The sequence below is a fragment of the Quercus robur genome, chromosome 1, assembly GCF_932294415.1.
Source record: "Quercus robur chromosome 1, dhQueRobu3.1, whole genome shotgun sequence".
In the NCBI taxonomy this organism is placed as follows: domain Eukaryota; kingdom Viridiplantae; phylum Streptophyta; class Magnoliopsida; order Fagales; family Fagaceae; genus Quercus; species Quercus robur.
Genome location: NC_065534.1, coordinates 15,604,750 through 15,619,547, shown reverse-complemented (window position 1 = coordinate 15,619,547; position 14,798 = coordinate 15,604,750). Strand labels below are relative to the sequence as shown.

Below are 14,798 nucleotides of genomic sequence, written 5' to 3'. Positions count from 1 at the left end.
TGTGTTTATAAAAAGAAAAAAAAAAAACTGATAAAATCTTATAAGGTGTACATAGCTCAATGTTAAAAGATTACGGCTATGAAATAGGACGAGCTCTGTACATTTGGTGTCTTAAATTCTATTACAATTTCACTTGTACACTTGGTCCTAGACCACAAAATGAGATACGCTGAGGGTAAATTTTAATGGAGAAAGTTTCTCTGCAATCTGAATTGGAGAAAGTCTCTCCAAACTGTGACGTGTCAATATCAGAGAATGACACCTGTCCAACTCCACTAAAACTCAAACTCAAGAGATAACTCCCGTTAACTCAGGCACTTTTCCATATTTTTTTATTAAAAAAATAATTAATTATTTCACACCACCATGACCTAAACTATTAGTCCTTTCTCTCTCTCTCTCCTTCAACGCAAATCGGTTCCCCATTTCTCTATTTTGTTCCAGACCCTTCTCCCTATATTCGATCGTTTTCAACCCCAACCAATGCTACCTCCGCCGGTCCCCCCGATTTGTCTCTTGTCTACGACGATCCCACCCATCCACCCCTCTCCACCATTCCACCCATACCCAAAATAAATAAATAAACTCAGCAAACCCCATCACCCCACTGGTCCACCACCTACGTTCACCACCATCAGTCCACCACTACATCGCCGACGACACTAGCAAGAGTTGACCGACACTTTCATCGCTGCCATTCACGGCTAACCTCTACCTCTGACAAACCTATCTCTCTTCCACTTCATCCCTCTCAAAACCCACCCACCACCACACAAAAACCCAGCAAACCCCAACGCCCCACTGGTCCACCACCTACCTTTAATTGGAACACTAGCAAGAGGTGGCCAAAGCCTTCACCGTTGCCATTCACGACCAACCACCGCCTCCGACAAACCCATCTCTCTTCCATTTCATTCCTCTCAAACCCACCCACCCACCACCATTTTCATCTTTACGTTGAAGGATTAATAAGGATTTGTTATGACTACTCATATCAACCTACAATAATCTCATTTATTTTCAAAATGGTATTGATGGTTTTGCTTAAAATTGATGGGATTGTTGTTTTAACCAAAAGTTCGATTTGGGTAATTATTTTTGGGTGAAATTGGTGGTGGGTAGAAGGGAGATGAGTTCGTTGAGGCGATAAGTAGGTCGTGACTGGGTAGAAGGGAGATGAATAGGACTGGTGGAGAGATGGGGTTTGCTGCGTTTTTTGTGGTGTTGGGTGGGTTTTGAGAGGGATGGAGTGAAAGAAAGATGGGTTTGTCAAAGGCAAAGGTTAGCCGTGAATGGCAGCAACGAAGGTGTTGGCCACCTCTTGCTAGTGTCGTCGGCGATGTAGTGGTGGACCGGTGGGTGATGGGGTTTGCTGAGTTTTTTTATTTACTTTGGGTATTTCTGGAACAAAACAAAGAGATGGGGAACCGATTTGCGTTGAAGGAGAGAGAGAAAGGACTGATAGTTTAGGTGACGGTGGTGAGAAATAATTAATTATTTTTTTAATAAAAAAAATGTGGAAAAGTGCCTAACGTTTGAGTTAACGGGAGTTATATATTGATTTTGAGTTTTAGTGGAGTGGGACAAGTGTCACTCTCTGATATTGACACGTCACAATTTGGAGAGACTTCCTTCAATTTAGATTGCAGAGAAATTTTCTCCAATTTTAATTCAACCCAATTGTGCTGGGTCAAAATTAGGTTTAAATTAAAATTGAGATAGGTGGATAATGGGGATTATGGGTAGGTGGTGGGGTTTGAGCCACAAACCTTTAGTGCACCACAAAGAATGCTATTATGTGACAAAAGGTCAGATTGGGTCAATTGGGTTTCGTAAAAATGAGTCATCTTAATTAGATGAGTTAGAAACGGGTCTGGTCAATCAGTTTACGGGTCAGATCAAGTCAATATACCCAATGCATCTTTAAATTTGTAAATTTTAATGTAAACCATAAATAGATCTATTTTAATTAGAAATTACCCTAATATTAAGGGTTGGAGGCTCTCAAATTTTTGAAAATGCTTTAAATATTATGTTGTGATTGAGAGTTTGAGACAAGGATTAACTATTAACACAAGGGAGTAGTCATAACAAACAATAAACAAAAGCAAGGAGCATGCAAGTCAAGGAGCATTTTTTTTATTATAATCTAGCAAGTCTAAGGAGTAAGTTTTGGCAAGTGATAAGACTTTAATGTGGATTGGATTGATTAGAATAAAGTTCTGTATTTTTGGTGTCTTAAACTCTATTGCAATTTCATTTATATACAAGGAAGTTTGGATCCTACGTAGGATTGTGGAAGACCAGTGGATTGTAAGATCGGATTGTGGAACATAACATCCTACTTTTTTGGGGAAATAAAAACTAAAAAACACATTAATAGGGACTTTGTATGTTGACTAATCACACAACTTATGAATTTATCCATTAAAAAACAAATATTTGCATCAATATGATGTCATTTCTATACCATCAATTGTTGCGGCTTATGCTAAGCAAACAAAAATACTTAAATTTTTACACAATATATCCAAAAAGTTCACCAAATATTTAACTAGTAACCAAGTGCCAAAATAACTATCAAGTATCACCACAGTTGGAAAATGTTTTTTAAAGTTCCAAGTTCCAATTTCAAATTTTAAAATGAGTTTACAAATGACAACTTGCTAACTATAATATAAAATCCAAAAGCACAATGGAAATAACAGTGGAGTGAAGATTTGATCATCCACTCTAAAATTCTCATCATAGCCACCATCATAATCATCGTCATCATCATCCATTTCTTGAGGTTCCTATTTTTTTATTTTTTACTTTTAAATATAGTTTTAGTTCACATTTTTTACACTTCAACATTGTTTAGGGCCTATTAGGTCGTCTCTATCCAACAGCTTGATTGATCATTTGTTTTTTTAAGCCAACCCCAATCAAATTTGGGTTTTTAGTAGGATAGTTTAAGATCGTAGTATCGGTCCGATCCTATACAATCCCACCGATCCTATGTGTGATCCTGAAAATTTCACGATTCTAGTTTTTTTAACCTAATAGGATCGTACGACCCGATTCCCAATTCTAACTATGCTTATACACATTCATTGGGCCTAAACCACACAATGAGTTGGGCTTGTGGATAAATTTTGATTCAACCTAATCGTGTTGGCTCAAAATTAGGTTAAAATTAAAATTAAGATAGGTAGATAGTGGGGATGGGGGTAGGTGCTGGAGTGTGCACTACAAAGAATGCTATTATGTGACAAATGGGTTGGGTCGGGATAATCAGGTTTGTGTCAAAAGGGTCATCTTAAATAGGTAAGAAATGAGTTCAGTCAATCGGATTACGGGTCGAGTTGAGTTAATCCACCCAATGCACATTTAGATTTATAATTTTTAATCTAAACCATTAATGAAACTAGTTTAATTAGAAATTATCCTAATATTCAAGGCTGGAGGCTCTCAATTTTTTAAAAATGCTTTAAATATTCTGCTTTAAATATTCTGCTGTGACTGAGAAAAGGACAGACAACAAACAGAAGCAAGGAGCAGGCAGGTTAAGGACTAAGGAGTATACTATTTATTTTTTATTTTTTATTTTTGACAATCTGGCAGGTCAAGGAGTAGAACTTGGCAAGTGATAAGACTTTAATGAGGATTGGATTGATAAGAATAAAGTGCCGAAGATTACTTTTGGGCTTGTTTCAAATAATGATATCGTTGCTTTGGAACTTAAATTAGCTAGATAAGAGTTAGTTGCTTAAAATTAGGAATTGTTGTGAAGAGGTGAACCTATATCTTTGTTAATTTATTATTTATGTAAGCTGAATGGTCAAAAGGAATGCAAGCAGAATTATAGCCCACTCATTCTCTCTCTCTCACGTATTAATAGTAAGCCGAAGATTATGACTAAATTTTCATTACACACTCTTGATGACAATCCAATTCTTAACATATTCATTGGCTTCACAAACATCTATATCTATATAATATCTAAAATCTAAAATTTAGCATTTTGATCTATTTCAGTCCAGTTTAATCAATTTTGGTCCATTTCGGTTTAACTTGGTCTAGTCGGTTCAATTCGGTCTATTTTGGTCACTTCTTTTAAATTCGGTCCAGTTAGGTACATTTCGGTTAAATTTGGTCCATTAGGTTCTTTCTGTCAAATTCAGTCCATTTCGGTCCACTAATATCTATTCGGGTAAATTTGGTTCATTTTGGTCTATTCGATCTGCTTCAGACATATTCTGTCAATTTTTTACTAATTAGGTCTTAATTTGATTCTTTTTATAGCTTAACTTTACAATTTTTGACTAAAAAATTCATTTCTTTTTTCTTAATTTTTGGGTTGTAATGTATGAAATTTTATTCTATTTTGGCCAACCTTTTTTAGTATTGAGCTAAAAAATACAAATAAAATAGGTATTAGAAATTAAATATATGGATTCCTAAAAAAGAATTAAAAATGATAAATATTAACAACATTATATTAAAATTCAAGTGTCAATAATATAGACATTACACTTATATTTGGAAAGAAAAAAAATGCTACAATTTCAAACTTATATAATAATTTAAACTTAATGTAATATGTTGCAAGTGTTCCATGGAATGGGGATGCATATATATATATATATATATATATATATATATTTAATATTCTTGGATATGTTCAAATTAGTCCACCAATTATGGTAAATTAAAAAAAAAATTATTTTAATAATAGTTTCTCCATTGAAATAAAAGATATTATAATTATGTAATTTAAATCTTGTTATTAGATTACATTTTTCATATATATATATATATATATATATGTATATGTATTGTTGTTGAAGGCAAAACACATTGTATGTTCTATTACATAAAAAAATTTAAAATAGAAAATACTCTTAATTCTTAAATAACACATGCACTATTTAACTTAAAAATTTTACATTATATTCTTATAAAATAATTATATTATATTCTTTCACTTATCGCGTGAATTTGTGAAAATGTTGTGAACATATCATTTCTCTTTAATAAAATACATGGATGCTTCCCCTAGAATTTTATCTATTACATTGATCACCTTAAAATCCTATATTTAAAAACCTCTCATTTGTCTCTCTTCAAGCCTGGTTGCGAAAGGCTTGTGGCTATGCTTTTTTTTTTTTTGGGTTCTTCTAAAGGGTCAAGGATTTCAGAATTCAGTGACTATTGTAATACTTTAGTACAATTTCTTTGTATGCTTCACCTAGATCGGCAGGCCAAGAGTCTAATTATATAAATTTAGTGAGCTAATCGTGTCATTGTACCTTTGTTTGTTGGGATTTTGACGCACTAAGCTACTTTCCTACAATATTATCGATCCCATGCCTGGTTCAATGCTCTCGCAATATATATATATATATATATTCGACTATAGCCTGGTAAATAATAGTATGAAATCACATTAACTATAGACTATAGCCTCGGCGCTTCAGCCTTATTTTTTTTTTTTTTTCTCTCATGTCCCTAGAGATTGTAATAGAGTTGCTGTTAAGTTAGCAAAAAACTCAAGTTTTGTTTTCGCCTGTTGTTTGGATTGAGAACATGCCTGTGAATGTATCTCCATTTGTTAACCATGACAGATTGCATATGCTGATTTAATAAGAATGGTTTGACTGGATTTCCCAAAAAAAAAAATTTGAGTTTTTTGTTTTATCGAGAGAAAAAAAAAAAAAAAAAAAAACAAGTCTTGATTAGCTATAGTATTTATTTCATCACTGATCCTTCCTGGCTGATGTAAAGCCCAATTCACTTGTATTCATTACTTACCTTCAAATCTCATAACGCTTGGTTATCTTATCATTCATTCATTTGTCGTGAACAGTTCAGAAGTCTATAACTCTCTGTGAGGTTCAACATAGAACTCCACAATCTCCACAACAAAAATTTAAATGTGAACTACAAAAGTTAAGCCCTTTTGTAGTTGTACTCTGGTTATGTAATGTATTATAAACCCGATTTAAAACACTATTATTACTATTTTCGTATGTATTTTAATAAGTGTGTATTCTAATAAGTATTACTGTTTATTCAAAAAAAAAAAAAAAATTTAATGTGAACTCTGTACAACTTTCATATAATTGGTCTAAATTCTATATATCTGGATAAAGATTGATTTGAAGGTAGTTTTTAGTGCCTATACGTTTTGACAGTTTTAGTCTAATCAATATCAGCATGTACATAATCAACGAACACAAAATTTTTCTGTAGCTCATGCAAAGCAAAAGCCAAGCCAGCACTAAGAAGCGCAATCCCAGCCAAGAAAATCCGCAAATTAATTTCTGAAGGAATCCCAGCCGTTGCACTGCAAACAACTGTTGCACCAATCAAAAACTTCTGCAATGCCTGGAATGCTGTATATGCTTCTTTACATGATGAACATTTAAGAGTGTGCTGCTCAAATCTATCCAACATCTACAGAACACAATGACAATAGAAAACTGAAAAAATCAGTAACAACATCAATATGCCCGTGGGACGTATTAAAAGAAGTAAGAGGCATTTTAAAACATCTAATGTATACATATACATATATGTGTTTGTGTGTGTATGAAATTATAATATATACTTTCAAAAAAATTTCCATTTTATTATTCCTAGCATCTAATTAAAAAGGGAAAATTCTAAGATTTTACACTCATCTTAACAACTAAATAGCATATTTATTGTTAGAAACTTAGAACTATTATTAAATTAATTCACCATTTCCTTATAATTTAAACTTTTGGGACCAATGGTAATTAGAATTATGATTAAATAATTATATCAACATTTCTTAATAGCTTAAAGGAAAAAACTGGTCAGTCATCATCTACATTGTATTTAAGACGAGTATTTATTGGATTATTTTATTCTTGTTTCTAGAATGTGATTTTTTTTTTTTGGGGGGGGGGGGGGGGGGGGGGGTGGGGATGGGGGGGAAGTAGGAGCTGGTGAAATGTAAATGACTATTTCCACACCTGACGTTTTGATAAAACTGTTGAGGGCAGAGGTAGTTGGTTGCTCGTGCCAAACCACTCAGGTTGGCTGTTGCCATGCCTCCGCAGCCAATTTCGAAATGCCAAGACAAAGCGATCTGCTTGGGTGGGTGTAAATGTGATATTTGTATACTGCTTATTAACATCAGCAGAACCCTCCAATGTCTTTGAAAGAAAGACCTTCTCTTGACCCTGAAGGACAATCATGTCCCCATCATATACCTTATTTGAAGTCCAATGCTCATGCCATCTAGGAACCACCTAACACAACATACATGAGAGTAATTCAAGTTATAAGGATATATAATCATTTCCTTAAAATGGAAAAGATTCAGCTATTGATATACACACTCACTTTAAGGGTATCAAAGGAACATAAATGAATAACTTGAAGTAGATAAACAATCAGAAAAAAGGGGATGAAAGAAAAGTGAGAAGAGCATGCTTTAGTTCCTCTCATGTGCATGTGGGTGTGTGTTAATTCTATAAATATAATCACATATATGACCCCATATGTATAGCACACAGGTCCACACTAATTACAGCTGATTTCATGCCGCAACCAAACATAAAAAAGAAACAGGTGACCATGGAGAAAATAAGGACTCCATACATCTATTAGTATCTCGTAACCATGAATATTTGAAATCATGTACATCCTTTTCAAGAAACAACCGCAACATTTTGACTTCCACTCTTAGGAGGCAATCAGAAAGCTAGAATTCAAGAAAACCACACAATATTTCACCTGAGGTTCCGTATATAAACCAATGCTGAAGAAATAAAGAAATTAATCCGTTAGCGGTAATTCACACTTGATAATTTAATTTCCACAACCCACCCCCCCCGCGGTAGCTAATTCTGAAGAGGACATGAGAGGCAAGATAATTTAAGTCAAAATAGTGAATATTGAGCCTTCCACCCTTTCAGTCATTCATGTCAAACTGCACTCTCCTAGCATTGACTCCTCAGACCAAAGTTGACACCACATTCCCACCTCCTGACCTGGACCACTCTCTTCCAATATCAATCCAATCACTAAAAAAGCTTCAAACCAGTAATAATGCCCCTTTTAATCTTAAGTTGAGCATCTATGGCCCCACAATAAATCAATGCATCATCAGCATGTAAGAGATGAGGAATGTCGCCTTGCCCCATCCCTCCAGCTTCCACCCTTAAATAAGATTCCCCAGTAGTTAATTTGAGCGTCTGCTCAGAAGCTAATCTCCACAAACCATTGCCTCCCTCTATCCATGCTTTTATGCGGTCTAAGATGTAAATGGGAAGGATGAGACTTTAGACAAATTAGCTTCACAAAAACCTCAATGGTTGGATGTTGACGTAGATTGCATTCATACCACACTAGGTTGAAAACCAATTATTTTTCAGTTAACACATAGCTGACTCTGGCTATGTTTCAGATCTAAAACTTTTTTATATCAACACGTTTCTTGGTGAGGTTTATGCTGACTTTGGTGTTGTATACCTATTCAGGTAGCTAACCCTTGTAAAACTCTCCAACCATGGACTTTGTAAATTGAGAGAGAACTCTTTGGGTATATTTGGGGTTTGGGTTTTGTGAAAATCTGTGCCACTATGGTAATCTCCCTACTTTGTTGGTACAACTTTCTCCTCGATGCTGCTGGTGGACATCGGCCTAACACCAAACCACATAAATCTTGCGTTCCCTCTGTGATTATTTGCTGTATTTTTCTCTTCCTCTTTCCATAAATTCAATATAATTAACTACATTCACAACATGAGATATGATTCATCTAAAACTGAGATTCACAGTGGTGCTTCATTGACTCTTCTATTCTATTCTATTCTTTTTTCTTTTTCTTTTTTTCACTTTTGATTTAATCTTCCAAAGTTCCAATCATCTTGATCCCAGCTATGAGAGAAAATGTCATTTGAGTAGTAAATTCCTATGCATCCAAGATTTTTATACTTTCTGAAATCATTAGTTATAAAGGACTTGAGCTGAATTTCAGCACCCTTTTCATATTATAATAAATATTATCCATTGTCAGCATCTTAGACAGAGTTAAAGATGAATATATCAACTTAAGCTTCAAAATTTGGTAGTGCAGCCTTTAATTTGTGTCTTTTCCCTGATGATGTCAGACACATCTTGTCATTTAATTTTATTTTTAAAAAAAAAAGGATTAAGAGGAAATCATCATACCACACGAAACAACTGTAATACAAGATCAGACCGGGTTTGATACTTTTCACAACGGATATGATTAGACAACACAAGTTTACTGAATCAAGAAGAAGCAAGTATAATAATTTAGAGGACAAATTACAAACTATAGTCAGAACATAACTAAAAGAATAAAATGATCGGGACACCCATGTTCTTGCAATCAAATTATAATTCACATAAGAAAAATGATCAAAGAGTTCTTACTTGCCACCAGGCACGACCAGGCATTGTGAACTGGAAGAAGTTTCGAGCACTACAAACAATAGATCGAGTCTTCCCAGGTGCCATTGGCACATTGAAGGAACAAATCCATATTATCCATTTTTGATCACCAACAATTGGAAGCTTTGTGTCTATTTCTATTCTGTAAACAGTCATTGCAAATATGATTCAGATTCAGATATGTGCTTAAAAAAAATAATAATAATAAAAAAATAAAAAATAAAAAACCTCTAGCATCTAGGGCAAGGAAACTGTACCCTGGGGAACTGATTTTAATAAGACAAGACACTATGTCATAGCTTTTAACTTGAAAAGGTATCAGAAATACATAGTTCTCTAGATAGACTTTTCACAGGGTTATGAATGCAGGGATAAACAACAGAGTAAAGGAATGCCTGAACTGCATCTTATCTGGATCTCAAACTGAAGGTGCCAGTTTCCTTGGCCACCTAGTCTCTTGATGTCTTACACAAGGCCTAAGATCAACTCAATGGCTATCTGCTATTGTGTAGCCTTTTAGGTCCTAAATGTGTCTAAGAAACATAATTATCTCAAATTTTAATAGCCTCATGACACTTTACACAGGATCTAAAATCAACTCCCTGGCTATCTCCTTCTATGTAGCCTACAGGTCACAATGGTCATTAATGGTCCTAAATGCATCTAAGAAACATATTTATCTCAAACTTTAAAAGGATGCCTCTATGGATAGTCTTGAGGTATTGAAATTAATGTGTCGAAGGGAGCCTTGTTGCTTAAGCCTCACATATTCTTTTCTCAAATATGTGTGTTAGCAATGCTTAAAACACATACACTGCAACTAAGAAGCTGTGCTAATCCTGAGCAATCAGAAACCAGAATCTTAGACATGGGATTTCATTTGTATCATGCCACCAATAAATAATATAAGTAATAAACTAAATGTAAGATGTATGTAGTCACATCCAAGATGTATGCTGCTTTAACTACTTAAGTGGGAGTGATGAACTTACTTATTAATATAATAGCATGGTGCAATAAACTTGGAACTGATCTGTGGGTTCCCATCATTTGCTCCAGCAAAACCCCAAGGACCACGAGACTCTAACTTGAAAGGCAAAGGCTTGGCTCTATCTCTCCTTCCTGTAACCTGTAGGTTGATTAATCTTATAAGCAATGTGAAAAGTTATCCATTTATCAAATGGTCTTTGGGCCAAATGGAATCTCCACCCATAAGTTTGAGGTGGTGGGTAATGACAGGGTGTCTGACTCCACTTGGGTGTGTGACAGTGAGTAAATTTACCAAGTGAAAAAAGAAAGAAAGGTGAAGAACGAAAACATTTACTATTATAACTAGTGTAAACATTTAACATTATTCCTTATCTAACACTACAATATTCCAGTAAACTACATGGCTAACTAAGTGCTTGTATTTCTAAAAACTCATGAACCGAATGTTCAAAAAAGAGTGATCTAGTAACAAAAGCAACAAGGCAACATATATACAGATTCAGAGGTTTCAGAAATAAGAAATTGGTTGATCCTCAACCATAACCACCCTTTTAAATCCAGTCAAGCTGTTACATTTGTTTCATGGTTGAGGTTTTCATAAATAAGAAACTGGTTAGCTCATCAAAAGCAAATATGCAGGATGAGAATCACCATTTGTCATTTTTTTCTTGATTCAGGGGTTCCACATTATGGACTTCCCAGGAGAAGTCACAGACAGTTAAAAACACTAAGCCAATTTCGTTGTAAGCTTCAAGCTTGAAAAAAGTACAGTGTGTTTCTGTCCCAATACATTCATCAATACTTTTTTTCCCCAACAGCAACAGCTTGTTAAATATTATTGTTTATACTATTTGAGAAAATATGTATCACCTTAGTCAGCTACTGAAAAAATAACAAAGCTGTTGGCAATACACATACAACATTTCATTTCACAAGGAAAAATTGCAATCTAACATTTCCCAAGCTACATAAATTAATAACTGATTTATACACAAAGCTACCAACTAGTAGTTTATTGAACTAAAAATTGATTGTTAACAGGTTCAACTATATACCTTGTGATGAGCAAAATCAATGTGGGAAGGATCAGAGACATTCTCCATGAGGGTATCATAGCCATAGAACAGATCACGCTGAATTGTCACCGATGAAAACTCAGGTTTATCAAAGTCATCAGGCAGCCTATAAAACATCACAAGTTTTTTATTAAATTATTTATTACATTGCAATGAATTGCATCCCACAACGTGTACACATTTCATTATGGCCCCCTATCATTAACTTCAATGATTAAATCAGCATAAAAAAATTATAAACAATTATAGATATAAAGTGAATCAACTCATCAATTACATGGGAGGCTTGGTAGCACGAGCTCTTTCCCAGCCATTCTCATCCGGCCAAACGAAGAGCAGACCTTGAGACTGCATTGTGGGAAACCTGGTAGCGCATGCTCTCGGGGACCGAAGAGCACGAGCTTCAGGACCTTCAGATGAAGCCTGAGGAATCTTAACACAAGATCCACATCCATCAAATGACCAACCATGGTAAGAACACTGCAAGTTGCCAGCTTCATCAATCCGCCCTTCCTACAAACCATGTTAACTAATCAGGATCATGACAACCCTCCAAGAATCAAATTCCTCACTCAGTTGTAGACAATTCAGAAGAATTAAAGAAATCCTTGTATTGATTTTAAAATATTCTATTACTTCCAGACCGGAAAAAGCAAGATTTCCTATAGAAACCAAAACAACAGAAATAATAAAGTTCTGAACTTGTGAGACACTAACAACATATATCTTAAGTAAAAAATGTTCTCAATTATCAACATCCAAAACCCAATAAAGGGTGAGCTTCAAAAAGTCCCTATCTTTTGTTTTTGTTTTTTGTTTTTTTTTGTTAACTTTCCTTTTCCATTTTCTTAGCAAGGAAACAGAGGATAAGTACAATTAGCACAAGAATTGGGGCATGAAAAGAAGGGTGTGAGAAAGTTACAGATAAGGGGGCGAGACGGTGGGGGCATTTGTCATCAAAAGCGACCCATTGACTGGAAGAATTGTCAAACCAGAGCACGATATCTCGACCCAGAAGCTGAAATGGGGTTGGGAGCTGAGGGTCCAAATCTTCAATCAAAGAAACTGGGTACCAGTGATCCCTCCAAGAGAACTTGGAAGATGAGCTTTCCTCACCATCCTCATCCTCAACTCCATAATCTTGTACATCTTCTGGATTCTGATCCGCTGGTGTGGTTAGTGGTGGGGTAGTTGGAGTAGCAACACGTAGAAGAGAAAGATGTGTGGCTCTACTATTTTGTGATTTTCTTGAAAAGTTGAGTCGTGGGGTATTGGTGGATACAAAAGGAAGGGTCTTTAGTGCTTTATTGGTTGGTGAAGGTGATGATACTGCAACAATTGTAGCTGAAGCAGAGGTTGAGAGTAGCAGTGCCATTATTGGGTTGTGTCTATTAGCACTAGTTCATTCCAAGGATGCTTTTTCTTAAAGCTTTAACGAGAGAGAGAGAGAGACGGTTGGTTTGCTTCTTCTCTAGGGGGGTCTAGAGCCTTGCGTGCAAGTTTGAAATGGCTGTGTAACTGTGGGCTGTGTCTGCTTGCGGCTCTTTACTTTCCAGAACTGGAAGTGAAAGTGAGTTTTGTTTGTGAGAACTGAGAACTGATATCATCACCTCACACATTTCACATTGTGGAATGTTTTTTTTTGAGTGTTAAGATTTTCTTCTCTGGTTTTGGCTTGTTTGTTTCTCCGTTGATTAATCTCAATAGTTAGTAACACGTGGCCACAGCATGAACCACCAGCTTAACGGTAATACCGGGAGGGAAAGTCGTGTGGAGCACAAATTACAAAAAAGGGCCAATTTTCTTATAGAGTAGTTAAATAGTCTTTGCAAGTATAGGTAGGATGGTGCTATTGTGAGAGAGAATTGAGAAATTGGTTTTGGCAGAAATATCCACGTCCACAATTTTGAGGGACCGAGAGACTAGAAAGGAGCAGGAAGATCAAGTAAATGACAAATTAAGTTAGCGTGATAAGTAAGTTTAATTAGCTGGTAGAATTTTGTCGATTTTATCGAGGAAGGATGGAAAATCTATGTTATGTACCAAAGAAAAAACGAGAGAGAACAAAATTGAATATCGGATTCTTGGCCAAGATTGGCTTGTAGCCAATTCCATGTTTGACATATCATTGGTACTAGAGCAAGCTATCTCTTGGCTAACTTAAAAGCAATTTCATACTGTCCTGTGCTTAAAAATGTGGCATTTCAACAGTCAACTCCACGATTGTCTTCAAGCCAAACTTTAGCCTAATGGACAGCATTTTTCTACCTTCTCAGTTCTCAACACCATCTCAAATGGTGATTTGCATCGTGGGGCCGCTGAGAAATTAAATTTAAAGGTTAATTCAATTCAAACCTTTAGAATCCGCTTATTTTGCTAAAATTGAAAACTTTTTACTGAAAATATTGTAAATAAAAGTAAAAGTTAATTGAAATAATACAATAAGACCCATAAATAGTACCAAAAAATACATGGGACCCATAAATAATAGCAAAAATAATCTTAATAGTAAAATAAGATGACTTTTTAATTTGGAGCCAAACGCACACTTAGGGTCTATTTGAGATCCACTTATTTTGCTGAAATTGAAATTTTTTTGTTAAAAGTACTGTAGAAATAGTACAATGAGATTCATGAATAGTACCAAAAAATGCAGTGAGACCTGTGAATAGTACTAAAAATAAGCCCATTGCACTTTTTAGTACTATTCATGAGTTTCACTATACTATTTTAACTAATTTTTACCTTTATCTACAGTACTATTAGCAAAAAAAATTCAATTTCAACAAAATAAGTGGATCCCGAACAGACCCTTGCTATAAAGAAACTAAACTCCACACACAAATTTGACTAGGGGCTAATGGAACCCAATGTCCACGGAGAGCTCAACTACAACACCAACCATGGACCAAACCAAATAGTGTGCTCAGTGCTCCCCTTGACATCAGAAACAAAACCAACTTCGATTGGGAGCTTTAGCAAAAACAAAAACCATTTTGATTTGTAGCATTCTCTAGACTTCAGAGTGTTGCATGCCACAAAATCAAGGTTCATAGAACATAATTTAATCAAAACCCGAGGGTACCAAAGTTCAGGTATGGCAAAAAGTCGTACATACTATATGGAGGCAGAATTGAAATAATTTTAATAAGAATAACCCATTTGAGAAAGTCACGTCCCAACCGACTTTTAGATTTGCTAAATTTGTATGATTAGATTGTTATCCTCATTCCCACAGGTTAAGTAAAAATATCCACTAGAAACCATTGATGAACTGTTTACATAATTCCCTTC

General features: G+C 35.1%; 1 protein-coding gene across 1 annotated transcript; it reads right to left on the bottom strand.

Annotated features, from left to right (window-relative positions):
* Positions 1-6,097: 6,097 nt before the first annotated feature.
* On the bottom strand, positions 6,098-13,146 carry LOC126722893 (pheophorbide a oxygenase, chloroplastic). The gene is made up of 7 exons (XM_050426042.1): positions 12,427-13,146; positions 11,782-12,017; positions 11,484-11,610; positions 10,431-10,567; positions 9,421-9,580; positions 6,987-7,265; positions 6,098-6,441 (listed from the first exon to the last, which is right to left on the bottom strand). Exons 1-7 carry the CDS (start codon positions 12,877-12,879, stop codon positions 6,187-6,189), a joined length of 1,647 nt encoding a protein of 548 aa, XP_050281999.1. The 5' UTR covers positions 12,880-13,146; the 3' UTR covers positions 6,098-6,186.
* Between the last annotated feature and the right edge of the window lie 1,652 nt (positions 13,147-14,798).

What these genes read in the sequence shown, in the direction of transcription:
- LOC126722893 (XM_050426042.1), bottom strand. Translation starts at nt 12,879, where the DNA reads ATGGCACTGCTACTCTCAACCTCTGCTTCAGCTACAATTGTTGCAGTA. An exon ending in ACCGTCTCGCCCCCTTATCT is followed by an intron (nt 12,018 to 12,426) that starts GTAACTTTCTCA and finishes CATGGTTTGTAG; the next exon opens with GAAGGGCGGATTGATGAAGC. An exon ending in CCATGCTATTATATTAATAA is followed by an intron (nt 9,581 to 10,430) that starts GTAAGTTCATCA and finishes GACTGTTTACAG; the next exon opens with AATAGAAATAGACACAAAGC.